The following is a 13,680-nucleotide window of genomic DNA, read 5'->3' on the forward strand; positions in this document are numbered from 1 at the left end:
TCTACCTCCATTACCACCGACCCGGAAGAGGGTTGTTATTACTTGCTTGGAGGGATCAATAAAGTCGCGATCATTATGGCTTGGAGGAGGTGCGAATATCTGAGACAAACGAGAGTAAGCCTCAGACAGAGTAGGGAGCTTAGATTCAGCTTGAACTTGGGCTTTCACATTAGCAAACTCGGGACGTAGCCCATATAGGAACTTGGAGACTCGAAATTCCTCTCTTTGTTTCTTCAACTGATTTATGTCTGTAGTAAATGGGTGATATATATTCAGTTCTTCCCATTTGCTACGAAGAGAGTTGTAATATTCAGAGATAGACATATCTCCTTGAGTGAGATCAAAGATGTTATCATACAACTGAAATATACGAGAAGTATTCTGAGATTGAGAGTATGATTCTTGTAGATACTCCCAAATCTCCTTCGAGGTTTTAAAAAACCGCACAGTATTACAAACATCTTTCTCCATAGTATTCCACAAGAAATTCTTAACCAAGGCGTCATCTTTCGTCCAGGTTGTCTTTCCTTTATCATCTGGAGGATCTGTCAGATGATTTTCCTTACCTTTTCCAGTAAGATAAACAGTAACTGCCTCTGCCTATTGAAGGTAATTTGGCAACACCCTCCAATTTGACAGAGGTCATACCAACAGAGAAAACAGACGTATTACCGAATTCATTGGAGTTTTGAACAACATCAGTCATTGTAAAGAGAAGAGAAACTCACTTGATGAAGAAGAATCTGGCGCGAACAAAGTATGCTGAAGGCGTGCGTGGAAGAAGAAGCTTTATCGAAGCGCCCCGCGACCAGCGCGCGTAGTAGATTGAGAAAACCAGCGAGATGACGATACCACGCCTTCGCCTTATGAAAACCTGACGTACTCCTCTTTATCAAAAACGAGAGATTGCGGAAGCGAAACAATACTAAGACAACAACTAATACTAAAACTGGAACCTTGAAATTGAGGATCTCTCTCCTAGCATTCTCTAAACAGAGTCGGCTCCGATACCATGTTATTTATGCTAGGAGATACATATGGTGGTTAACTTGTTAGGTTAAATGGATTGAGTGTGTAGAAGAAGAAGAAGAAAGGATGAAGACACAAGAAGAAAGTAGGGTTTAGAGTATGTTTACTCTAACCTACAATACATATATTTATACTAGAGATAGAATAACCAAAATAGCAACAAGCTAAATAAGGTACGGTCTCACACTTATAGAATGTGTGAGACGGACACTATATTTCAACAAGAATCAACATCTAGATGCTTCTTAACGTCTGTAATTATGCCAACACGTATATCGAGTGTAGTAATGGAAACTTCGGCTTTGGCAGTGGCTTTGGGTTTAACTGCAGCTGCAAATTTTTGTTTTTGTCATACATTTGCAAAAAAGACACATAAATGATAAAATAAACCAAAGTGATGCACATAGGAAATGCAAAAATAATAATCTGATCACGAGAAAAAGGAAAGTTTAAATGCTCACAACCAACTAAACGAACAATAACAAGGAGTGGGCCAGTACAATCAAAATTAGTAAGGAAAAACAACCACCTGCTTAGGTTAATAAGGTGGTTTTCTCTGCTACAGTCAGTTGCTTAAAGAAAGAAAGAGACTACAGAATGTTCGGGACTTCGGGCACAGTGCACAATAGTTGCTATCTAGACAATAACGATCAATGATACAAAAATCAAAATAAATTAATCTTCAATTTGAAAGTTGTCGACCAGGGGCAGTCCTAAGCCTTTCCAGTCCAGTAGTAACTGTGGGTTCTTGTGTTGATGTTAAGTTTACTGACTTTGAAGTATAAAGTGTGTGTCATGGGAGAAATGTGAGACCACGTTAGGAGAAAAAAATGAGCAGGGGCACAGCACAACCTTGTGATTTAGGTATAGGCCATGGACACTTAGGCTGTGTTTGATAGGAGCTGTGGTAAATGCAAATTTTGTCACCATTTGCCAATGGGAAATTTGTTAGGTGACAATTGCAAATAACTATTGGCAAATTTAAAGTTGCACCTGTTTGATAATACTGTACTGCAAATTTTTCATTTTGTTTTAAAAAAATTTTGTCGGCAAATAAATTTACGTTTTCTTTTATCGGTTCCACCTTCAACTCATTCGCTTCTCTCACTCTCTCTCACTCAAGGTTAGCCACCGAAACTCTCTTCCCCTCTCTCTCTTTAAATTTTATATATATAAAAATGAAATTATTTTAACTTTGATTGCAATTTCAATTTGACAGATTTGGAGAGGCAGGATTCATCTCTTTCTTATTTTAATTTGAATCAAGGTGAGAAATTTAAATGATTTTCACTTTATCTGTTAAATTTCCAAATTCGACTTTGGGAGTAAATGATGTAAAATAATCCAACCGAGATTTGCAATCAAATGCTGGTTGCAAAATGGAATCTGTGGTCCCAACATTATAATTGGCAAAATATTATCTCATCTAAAATAGGTATTGTGTGTTTGACTATTTCATTTGAACAGAAGTATAATTTGAGGATCGTCCTAAACACTCCTATCCAAATCGTAATGTTGATAGTCGATACTGAACTAGGCAGTAGGAGTAGAGAGTGGAGAATGTGATCCCACTGAATTTCAAATAGTTTTAAGAATGCTCATCACCTTGCTAAGCACCCGAAAGAAGACCAAACTCTCACTTTTTCACTATAGTTTGGGCTCAATTTAGTTCGCATTTCATCAGACACATTCTAGAAGTGAGAAGTTCAATATTAAAATGAAGAAAGCAGATAAAATGTTTCGGTTTGGCGAGAAGTTGAGAGTTCTAGTTGAAGTCTTCTTGGTGTGTTATAATCGAATACTCTTCTTGACGATTGATCAATGACCATAAATATTAATTTCTTTGCCATAATTTGCTATGGTATTTGAATTCGTGGAATGGTATGAATGTTTCAATTAAATTATTGCGTGCTTGTGGCGGTGTGTGGTTGTGGTGGGATGTGTGTGGTGTGTCGTGTTGGTGGTGCAGATGTGTCTTTGCAAGTGGTGGTAGTGCAGTGTGTGTAGGTGGTGGGCTCTTTGGTGGTGTGTGTGTGGCTGCTGTGTGTGCTCTTGGGGTGTGTGCAGGGTGCGTGGTGTGTGATCTTTGCAACCATGAAAATAGAAGAATATACGATAAGGTCATTTTTTTTTTCACTGCTTTTATTTGTTTCTTATAATATGAATTTGATTTCAATGCTATGAATGTTTGATTTAGTTTATCTTATATAGGATTAAGATATTTGTGTTGCTTGTATGATAGGATTAAGATATTTCTTATAATATGAATTTACTTATTGCTTTAGTTGAAAGAGTGGTGCCTTCATCAAGTATGAATCTCATGTTCATTCCTTTCACCATGACAATATCTGAGAGAACCATCGAAGCCAAGAAATTCCTGCGGCTTGCCATTTGACAGGAGGATGAACACAGATGCCCGGAAAGCAATCTTATGTGTCTTAATGGGTGGGGAGGACGATTTAGATGCTTTTGAAGTTGGATTTATTCGGGGAAGCAGTCGGCATTCTTTGCCCGCCTTAATCTTCTCGTGATCTTGACTAGCTTCGTTACTTCTTGTTTAAATGAAATTATGATCTCATCTCCACAGGAGAAAATTTTCAACAAGTATTATAGTGTTTTGGCCTCCAAATTTTGTAGTCATGACAAGAATCACAAATTCACGTTCTGTATCCGATTTCTCATTATTTCTTTATTTGATGACTATTGATTAGTATGGAAGTGTTTGTGGAAAGACAAATAACAAATAATATGGTTTCCATAATACTTCGTATTAACACCTGAATGTTTCACACTGATTCACTGGTGAAAATATTATGATGGAGCCGACAAGCGAAGGGATAATCTTTTGTGAATATTTGGCAACAAAGTTCATCTCGTTCTCTATGTGACTCTGTATGTGCGTATTGTGAGGATATGTTAGTTGTAAATGTAATCTGATAGAAATTGCACTTAACCGCACCAAATTTTTTAAAAAAAGAAGGCTAAACTAGAGCTTCTTTGAACCTTACATGTTCATTGTTTTCCACTGTGTTCTAATTTTTCAGTATTGCTTGTGGGACTATTACAAATAACTCGACTCAATGGAGCTAATTTAGTCAAAGAACCTTGCGACATTCACTGCAGAAATGCTTGTGTCTTTCTCCCTTTCTCTTGCAGTCTTGAAGGTCATTGACTTGATCGACCTTTAAGGTGACTCTAAAAAGAGTTATGCACTTTCAGATGCTTTTTGAGGCCATCTTTAAAAATCCATAAGCTATTGTTTGGAATATCTTCACACCTGTCGGTGTTACCCCTAAGCTTGAACCTCTAGGGAATGGTCTTCAATTCTTCATCAAGCAATATGTTGTGAATGCCGACCATTCCGATAAAAGCATCTCCAACAAATTCAAGATTGCTAGAAAGGCCTCGAGTAACATGGAAGGAATTCTGATGTGAACTTTCACTAGACTTTGAAATGGAAATCGATAATTTGTAACCTCTCCCACTCTTTATGGTTACAGTTGCTAGGTGGCCTTCATGTTTTGTTATTATTGTACTTTTAAGTTACATGTTTCAAATTACATTATTTTAAAACTATTATGTTATGTAAACAGCCAATGAATACGATGCTCTTTTGGTAAATTCGAGATATTAGATTAATCTACGTTAGCTCTCTGGGTTAATCATGGGATTTTCACCATGGAATTTCAAGCTATTTAGTGAATTCCTAATCTGTACATTTATCTTTCTACCCTGCCCTCCAGTTAGATATGCCCTTTCACAGCCACAAAATCCTAGTTAGCAAACTATGGCTAAGATTACATATGCAGAAAGGGGCCCGCCCAGTCCAGCAGAAAATGAGGAGCATGAAACCACAGTATGCACAAGGAATTCGGGAGGAGGTAAAGAAACTGAAGGATGTGAGTATCATCCGCGAATGCAAGTTCACTGAATGGCTGTCGAATGTGGTAGCAGTGCCTAAAAAGAACGGAAAAGTAAGAATGTGCGTGGATTTCACAGACATCAACAAGGAGTGTCCAAAAGATTGTTACCCGATGCCGCGGATAGATGAGTTGGTGGACCGAACTGCAGAGTATAAGTTCTTTTCATTCATGGGCGCGTCGATGGGCTACAATCAGGTGGTGATGTATGGCCTGGACCAAGAAAAGATGGCGTTCATAGTGGAAGGGGGAACGTACTGTTACACCAGGATGCCTTTTGGTCTGAAGAATGCGGGGGCAACATTTCAGAGAGTGGGAGAGAAGATGTTCGAGGCTAAAATCAGAAAGAAAATGGAGATCTACATAAATGACATGGTAGAGAAGAGTATGACTGAAGAGGAGCATTTGGAGGGGCTAAGAGAGACATTCACCATATTGCGAAGACACAAGCTGATGTTGAACCTAGAGAAGTGCACATTTGGGGTAACATCCTAAAAATTCCTGGGGTATATAGTCACATATCGCGGCATAGAAGCAAACCCAGATTAGATTAAGGCTTTACTAGAAATGCCGTCCTTGCAGAATGTGAAGGAAGTTCAGAGGCTGGTTGGTAGGGTCGCGGCCCTTAATAGATTTATATCCAAGTCATCGGACAAGTGTCGGCCCTTGTACCTAATGTTAAGAAGGACAAGTGACTTTCAGTGGACCGAGGCATGTGAAAGGGCGTTCCAGGAGTTGAAAGAATATTTGGCCAAGGCCCCGATCCTGTCGCGGCAAGATAGGGGGAGAAGCTGTACTTATATCTGGGGGTGTCGGAGTGTTCGATTAGTTCAGTGTTGATAAGGATGGTGGGAAAGACAGAGAGGCCGGTGTACTTCCAAAGCAAAACAATGTTGGATGTCGAAACGAGGTATTGTCGGATTGAAAAGTATGCCCTGGCGTTGGTCTTCTCAGCGCTGAAATTGAAACCATACTTTGATGCTCATTTTGTGGTAGTAGTGACTAACTTGCCACTTAAGCAGGCATTGAGGGACGAGAAGTCAGGAAAAATGTTGAAGTGGGTCGTGCTGCTCAGCTCTTACGAGATCGAGTACCAAGCTAGAACCGCAGAAAAGGCCCAAGCGATGGCGGAATTCTTGGCCGAGGACCCCACCTGGGGAGAAGAGATGGTTATAGAACAGGAGACAGACCAAAATCACAACCCCTTGGATCCGTGGGACATGCGGAATGGTTGGAGGGTATCCGCGGATGGATCAGCTACAGATACTGGGAACGGAATTGGGGTGGTGCTAGTCACCCTCGAGAACACTTGCCTAGACTTGTCAATGAAATTGGGTTTTGCGGCTACGAACAACGAGTCTGAGTATGAGGTAGTGATAGCAGGGATGGATTTGGCCAAGGATTTGGGTGTGCACGAGTTGACAGTGTATTCAGATTCTAATTTGGTAATATGCCAAGTCAATGGAGGATTTGTGGCGTGGTGCTCTCGGATGGCCAAATATCTAGAGGTGGTACAGAAAAAGGCAGGAAAGTTCGAGAAGATTAGCTTTGCTCATCTAGGCAGGGGGGAGAATAGACACGCCGACGCCTTGGCGTACCTTGCCGCGGTACTCCCTGGGACAGAGGGTAGATCTATTGAGGTCAGGGTGCTGAGCAAACCAAGCACCGCGGAGGACAAGGATGTGTGCCTAACTACGGAACAAGAGCATGGATGGATGGAACCCATCAAGAGTTACTTATCGGGGATAGATACAGGGGACAAAGGTGAGAGAAGGAGAATGGAATAGAGGTCAAAGAGATACATTCTGACAAACGGAGAGTTATATCGGCGGAGCGTCAGCGGACCACTTTTGAGATGCCTGGGGCCGCAGAAAGCGCAAGAGGTGTTAGGAGAGGCTCACGAAGGGGATTGTGGAAGCCACTCGGCAGGAAGGACGATGGCCCACCGGTTGCTATCTCAAGGGTACTTCTGGCTCCACATGAAGAAAAATGCGACTGAGTATTCCAAGAGGTGCCAAAAATTTCAGACCTTTGCGCCGCTGATACATTCACCTGCAGAACCATTACACAAGGTATTTAGTCCGTGGCCATTCGCTATGTGGGTGTTGGATGTCGTCAGGCCCTTACCTATGGCCAGTGGCAAAAGGAGGTTTATGTTGGCCGCGATAGACTATTTTACGAAGTGGGTGGAGGGTGTGGCCCTACAACAGGTGAAAGAGGAATAGGTGAGAAAGTTTTTGTGGGAGAATATAATATGCCGGTTTGGGCTGCCACACACCATCATCGCGGACAACGGTACTCAGTTCACGGGGAAAAAAGTGAAAGCCTTCCTCCAAGCCTACAAAGTGAAGCAAGGGTTTTCAGCCCCGTACAATCCCGAGGGGAATGGTCAGGCAGAGTCTTCTAACAAGGTTATCATGGATAATTTAAAGAAAATGCTGGAGGAGCGCAAGGGGTGTTGGGCAGATGAGTTAAATCATATACTGTGGGCGTATCGCACAACGCCGCAGACGTCTACAGGAGAATCCCCTTTTGCAATGGCCTACGGAGTGGAGGCAGTGATCCCGGTGGAAATTGATGGCTCCGACGACTAGAACCAAGGCAGTGGAGGCAGGGGTGAATGAGAAAATACTGGCCGAGGAACTGAACCTAACAAAGGAGAGGAGAGACACTGCGCGTATCTAATTGGAAGAGTATCATTGCAGATTGCAGAGGCAGTATAACAAACGGGTGAGGCCGCGGACATTTCATGTTGGAGATTGGGTGCTTTGGAGGGTGACCACAGCCACCAAGGAGGAGACAGACGGGAAGTTGGGACCCAATTGGGAGGGACCCTACACTGTGGTGGAGGCAGGGATGTCCGGGACCTACAGGCTGCAGACACCCTAAGGGGAGAACATCGAGCGGCCGTGGAACATCCGGATCCTAAAGGAATTCCATGAGTAACTTTTGCTATGGGTGCTTTTAATTAAAGAAAATTGTATTTGCTTCATTCAAGCCTTGTAATGTTATTTTGAGTTAGCTACTATATTAATGAAAGCAATAGCCAACTTTTCCCATCTGATAATTATGCTGCCGCTCATGTGTGTGTTAGGTCAAGAGCAGCGGGTAATGGTTTCCACATCAGTGGTGGATCCTTAGTCGACTTGGGGGCAAGCTGAGTGGCCCGGGCATACTCAGCTGCCCTCAACGTCTCCACGACCAACTTGGGGACACACTGAGTGGCATGGGCATACTCAGCGGCCCTCAACATCTCCACGGCCAACTTAGGGGCACACTGAGTGGCCCGAGCTTACTCAGCGACCCTCAACATCTCCTTAATCAACTTGGGGGCAAGTTGAGTGGCTCGGGCATGCTCAGTTGCCCTCAACATCTCCACAGCCAACTTAGGGGGGGCACGCTGAGTGGTCCGAGCTTACTCAGCGGCCCGCAACATCTCCTTAGTTAACTTGGGGGCAAGCTGAGTAGCCAAGGCATGCTCAGCTGCCCTCAACGTCTCCACAGTCAACTTGGGGGCACGCTGAGGGACCCAGGCATACTCAGCGGCCCTCAATCTCCTCCCGATCAACTTAGGGGCACGCTGAGTGGCTCGGGCATACTCAGCGGCCCTCAATCTCCCCAAGAACAACTTGGGGGCACGCTGAGTGGCCCGAGCATGCTCAGCGGCCCTCAACGTCTCCACGGTCAACTTGGGGGCACGCTGAGTGGCCCGGGCATACTCAGCCGCCCCAACGTCTCGGAGGTAGCATTGAATGAAGGGGTAGGTCGGGCAAATGACGGTATGATGCAACAGAGTCGGCAATTATGGAAGTAAAGGCGCATGATGAGCAAAAAGAAATATATCTATCACACAGTTAACTTGGAACAAAGGGTTTGGCTAGAAAGGAGTTCACCCCCGGCCTACTAGGACTACCCAGAAATCCAAGCCCGCGAGTTACAATGGAAGCAAAAGTTGAATTCGTAGAAATACATGACCAGAAAAGATAAATAACAAAAGCTGAACACATACAAGCATCATTTAGGGTCCTCCGAGGCCTCCACTGGCAGGCGATCCTCCGCCACCGCCTCAGTAGCTTCATCCACATCTATAAGGGAGGATGAAACATTAGTCTGGATGACGACCTCCGGGGCCAGAGCAAGAGAAGGTACTGCGGAATAAGAAAAGGCAGTGGCCGATGGTTGGTCGGGGAGAAGACGTCCAGCTGCGGTGAGGGCGTCTAGCTGCTGCCTCAGCTCCCTGGCTATCTTTTTAGAAGCCAAGGCTTTGAAATGTTCTGCTGCATCCTTCGGTGATTGTTCAAGATCTCTCTTAGCCGCGACCCTATCCGACTCCCTCTGTCGCTCCAGCTGGGAAGTGACGCCAGCCACATAATCTAGATGCGCTTGTTCTGCGCGTTGGAGCTCTTTGTGGTGCTTGATGGCTGTAAGATGGGCCTCATCTCTCTCTGCCTCCATTTTAGCATACTTGACCTTCCATCCTTCTGGCCTGTGGATTTCCGCCTTCACCATTTCGAGGGCATCCAGGGTGTTGGTGAGACCGCGGATAACATAGCCCACATCAAGGCTCAGCTAGAAAAGGAACAAAATTAGGAAGAGTTAAGTAGTAAAGGAGAAAAAGGGAAAAAGGGCGGGGACCCTCTCCCATCCAGTGTAGATTGCAGCCCTATGGGAGGCAAAGGAGCCGGAGTCCCCATAAGCTTGGTCCCGCGGGAGATGGGAGCTAAAGAATAGGGAGGCCGCTACCACAGGATTGTCCAGCGCAGAGTCCCTGGTGGTGATGTCACGGTCCCTAGCCTTGAATTGAGAGTGCCAGAGTTCAACTGGCCCTATAGGCAGGGGACCGAGGGGGATGTCCTCTTTCCCAGGATGGCGTAAGGTGGCTACCAGCCGCGGTGAAGTTGACCGAGAGGTAGTGGACTTGGAGGTGGAGGCGGTGGTCTTGGCCTTCTTGGCGGGAGGACCCTTGACCGCGGTGTTGGACGGGGCCTCACCTTCATAATCACTCTCCCAAAGCTTAAGTTTGGAGACGTCCATGTCGGCAGTAGGAGCAAAGTCGTCCTCCCAGTCAGCTATGGAAGAATAGGATCTGGGAGTAGGGTCCGGAATGGGTGCTAGAGAACCAACAGGGGCCTTCCGAGTCTGGGAAGTCACGGCCTTACGTGTAAGAGCTTGACTATGGGAGATTTTGGTGGTAAACCCAAAAGACCGATGAACCGGGCGCTTTCGTCGCCAACTTTTTGAGGGAGAGGGTTTGGGTTTCCTCTCTTTGGGCGGCGGAAGAAGGTACAAAGTACTGTGGTACTTTTCGATATTTTTTAGGGAAGGGTCTAGGAGGAGCGGGCTGCCCTTGTCAGGGTCAATGCTGAGGATGTCGCATTGGCTCTCTCCTAGGCTGTGGAGTCTGTCGAAAATTTCAAAGGAAACGCCGGTGTATACTTGGGAGTGTGAGTCCGGGGCCCAACCTGAAACATAGAAGAATAAACTAGTTAAGAAGGGCATCACCTCAATGGCAAACACAGTAGCTAACTAGACTCACCGTGATCAATCAAATGGGAGTGTCTAAGAGACAGCTCTGGAGGGAGATCTGCGGAGAGGAAATTCCCAGACACGTATAGAGGGTAGTGGTGCCACACCTTGTTAGATGTGGTGACACGAATAACAAAGGACTTTTTTTGAGGGAGCACACAGAATGATTGATATCCTACACTCCCCAGTTTGGTACTCTTCTTTATGAAATAATGAGCTGTGATATCGTGCAAGCCAATCCGCGGGGTATTCGTTCTGTTGTAATAGTTGGCGGCATACATGATGCGCCAGAAGTTGTCAATGCTTTGACACGGCGGGATGTTGAAGTGGTTGCAGACTTCAACATCTAGTAGGGATAGGGGAAAGCGGAGTCTAGCGACGATTTGACCGACCGTAGCCACTAAACAGCCTGGCCGTGGCGGAACAAGGTGAGGAAAATGGGTGACTCCTGGTACATGTTCTAACACCATGTCTCTCGGGATGCCATTTGCGGCTTGGACGGCGGCCAAGTTAGGCCTCTGACAATGAGAAGGCTGGGGAGGAAGCGTTAAGGGTCTCCCTGAGGTAGAGGGGGCAGCAGAGGAGCGAGTAGGACCCGAAGAAAGGGACTCCGACCAGTCTGCGGTGGATCCAGATGGTTCAGATTGGGCGGTGGAGTCAGCAGATCTGGAGGTTGAATCTCTAGATCTGGCAGATCTGGTAGCGGAGGAGCCACCAGAATGGGAGTCCAACATGGCGACGACAAGTGGGTAATGGAAAGTTAGGTTGGGGGTTGCAAAGAACACATGATAGCAAAGGAGTTGAACGGAGTAGGGGGGAATAAACGCGTTTAGCAAAATAAAAGGCACCTATAAACAAAAAAAGAAAAGAGGAAAGTACGAACCTGTTGAAGGAGAAGCTAAACCCGACGGTGATCGATGGTGGAGCGAGAGCAAGAAAGAGGGAAGGCTCGCCAGAAGGAAAGGAGGGAAGGAAATGGAGAGTGTGGGGGTTAGAGAAAATGAAGAACATGTGTGAGGAACTGGAGATGCTTTGTTAAGTGGAGAGGAAAGATTGGAAGTGAGGAAGACAAAAGGGGAGCAAAGAGAGTTTTATTTTGGGCGGGATATGATGAGGCAAGATAAGGGTAAAAAGCAGGGAATAGGGCCACACAGGAAGAGACGCGTGTTCGCACGGAGCTCGATGAAACAAGGGCGGTGGCACGTGTGAGGAGAGGCAACGTGCTATGAGACACGTGTTCGATGTCCCAAGGTTCAAAACGAGCGTGGGAGCAAGGATGTCAGATGAAATGATGCTTCAGGAGTGAGCGACAGGCCCTAAGATGGGACAACACGTCAAGGGGATAGCTGGCGAGTTTCGGCCCGTGGATCTGAGGGCCGAGAGGGGGCATCTTTGTTAGCCTATTTTACGACAACCGAGGTGGCATGCCCGCTGGCCCGAAGTAGGATAAGAGAGCAGAGGCGCGAAGCACCAGATCGTGTTCGCGACACCCTAAGAGGGGACATGCCATACAAGGGCAGATGAGAAAAGTGCGGTCGTAGTCAAAGAAGAGGCAACTTAATGGAAAAGAAACGGGGGTACATCATCAAGGCCGCGGAACCCTAAGAAGACAGGTGTGCCAAGGTGGACCAGAGGATGGGAGGGAGATCAACAAATAGGGAGGAAGGAGGGATGATATAAAAAGGAACAGTAGAGAAGAAAAAAGGGGAAAAAGAAGAAAGAAAGATAGAGAGAGAGAGAGAAGGAGGGTCTCGAAGACATTCGGTCTTAGAGGTTGTAACTTGTGTTCATACAGTTTTATTGAAGTTTAATGAGAATGCTCAATGTGGAAAAGATGATATTAAAACTACTTGAATAGCAAGACACTCTCAATCATAATAAAAGAATTATAATAAACACTATTTAAAATGCAAAACTACACTTGTCGAGACATTATATTCCCCCTACAAATAATACAACTATGTTTTGAGGTTAGTTCAATGAATTTGCATCAAATTTTTGATTTTCTGTTAATTTATTCATTGAGGTTAGTTTAATGTAGTTATTGCATCTAGTTTCTGATTTCACATTAATTATTCTTTGAGGTTAGTTCAATACAGTTGCATCAAGTTTTCGATTTTCCGTTAATTATTCTTTGAGGTTAATTCAGTGCAGTTGCATCAAGTTTATGATTTCTCGTTAGTTATTCATTAAGGTTAATTTAGTGTAGTTGCATCCAGTTTTCGATGTTCCGTTAATTAGTTTTTTAGATTAGTTCACTGCATTTCCATCCAGGTTCCAATTTTTCATTAATTACTCTTTCAGATTAGTTCAATAATACATCTGTATACAGTTTCTGATTTCCAGTTAATTATTTTTAGAGGTTAGTTCGATGTTCAATGCATTTGCATCTAGTTTCAAATTTATGGTTATTTATGCTTTGAAGTTAGTTCGACCAGTTACATCCGATTTCTGATTTCTTGCTAACTATTCTTTGAGGTTATTTCAATGCATTTGTATCAAATTTCTGATTTCCTGTTAAATATTCCTCAAGATATTGCATCCAATTTCTGATTTACCATTAGTTAATATCTGATTTTTAGTTTAATGCAGTTGGATCCAGTTTCTGATTTTCCGTTAATTATTCTTTGAGGTTAGCTCAATGTAGTTGCATCCAATTTTCGATTTCTAGTTAATTGTTCTTCGAGGTTAGTTCAATGCATTTGCATCAAGTTACCGATTTTCCGTTAATAATTTTTTGAGGTTAGTTCAATGTAGTTGCATTAAATTTATGATTTCCTGTTAATTATTCATTGAGATTAGTTCAGTGCAGTTGCATCCATTTTTCGATATTTCATTAATTAGTCTTTAAGATTAGTTCATTGCATTTGTATACAGTTTATGACTCCCGTTAATAACTCTTTGAGGTTAGTTTAATATATCTACATCTAGTTTTTTATTATTTATACTTTGAGGTTAGTTCGATGTAATTATATCCGGTTTCTGATTTTTCGTTAACTATTCTTTGAGGTTATTTTAATGCATTTGCATCTAGTTTCTGATTTCCTGCCAATTATTCTATGAGGTTAGTTCAACGCAGTTGCATTCGGTTTTTTATTTTCTGTTAATTATTTTTTTAGATTAGTTCAATGCATTTGCATCCAGTTTCTGATTTCCCATTAATTATTATTTGAAGTTTGTTTGATGTATTTGCATACCATTTCCA

General features: G+C 43.8%; 1 protein-coding gene across 1 annotated transcript; it reads left to right on the forward strand.

Annotated features, from left to right (window-relative positions):
• The first annotated feature begins 5,794 nt into the window (after window positions 1-5,794).
• On the forward strand, window positions 5,795-6,736 carry LOC147514417 (uncharacterized). The gene has a single exon (XM_086592586.1). The coding sequence runs from the start codon at window positions 5,795-5,797 to the stop codon at window positions 6,734-6,736; it is 942 nt and encodes a 313-aa protein (XP_086448712.1).
• Window positions 6,737-13,680: the final 6,944 nt, after the last annotated feature.

Source organism: Coptis chinensis, chromosome 2 (genome assembly GCF_015680905.1).
Source record: "Coptis chinensis isolate HL-2020 chromosome 2, ASM1568090v1, whole genome shotgun sequence".
In the NCBI taxonomy this organism is placed as follows: Eukaryota; Viridiplantae; Streptophyta; class Magnoliopsida; order Ranunculales; family Ranunculaceae; genus Coptis; species Coptis chinensis.

Coding starts and splice junctions, on each gene's coding strand:
- LOC147514417 (XM_086592586.1), top strand. CDS start 5,795: ATGGTGGGAAAGACAGAGAGGCCGGTGTACTTCCAAAGCAAAACAATG.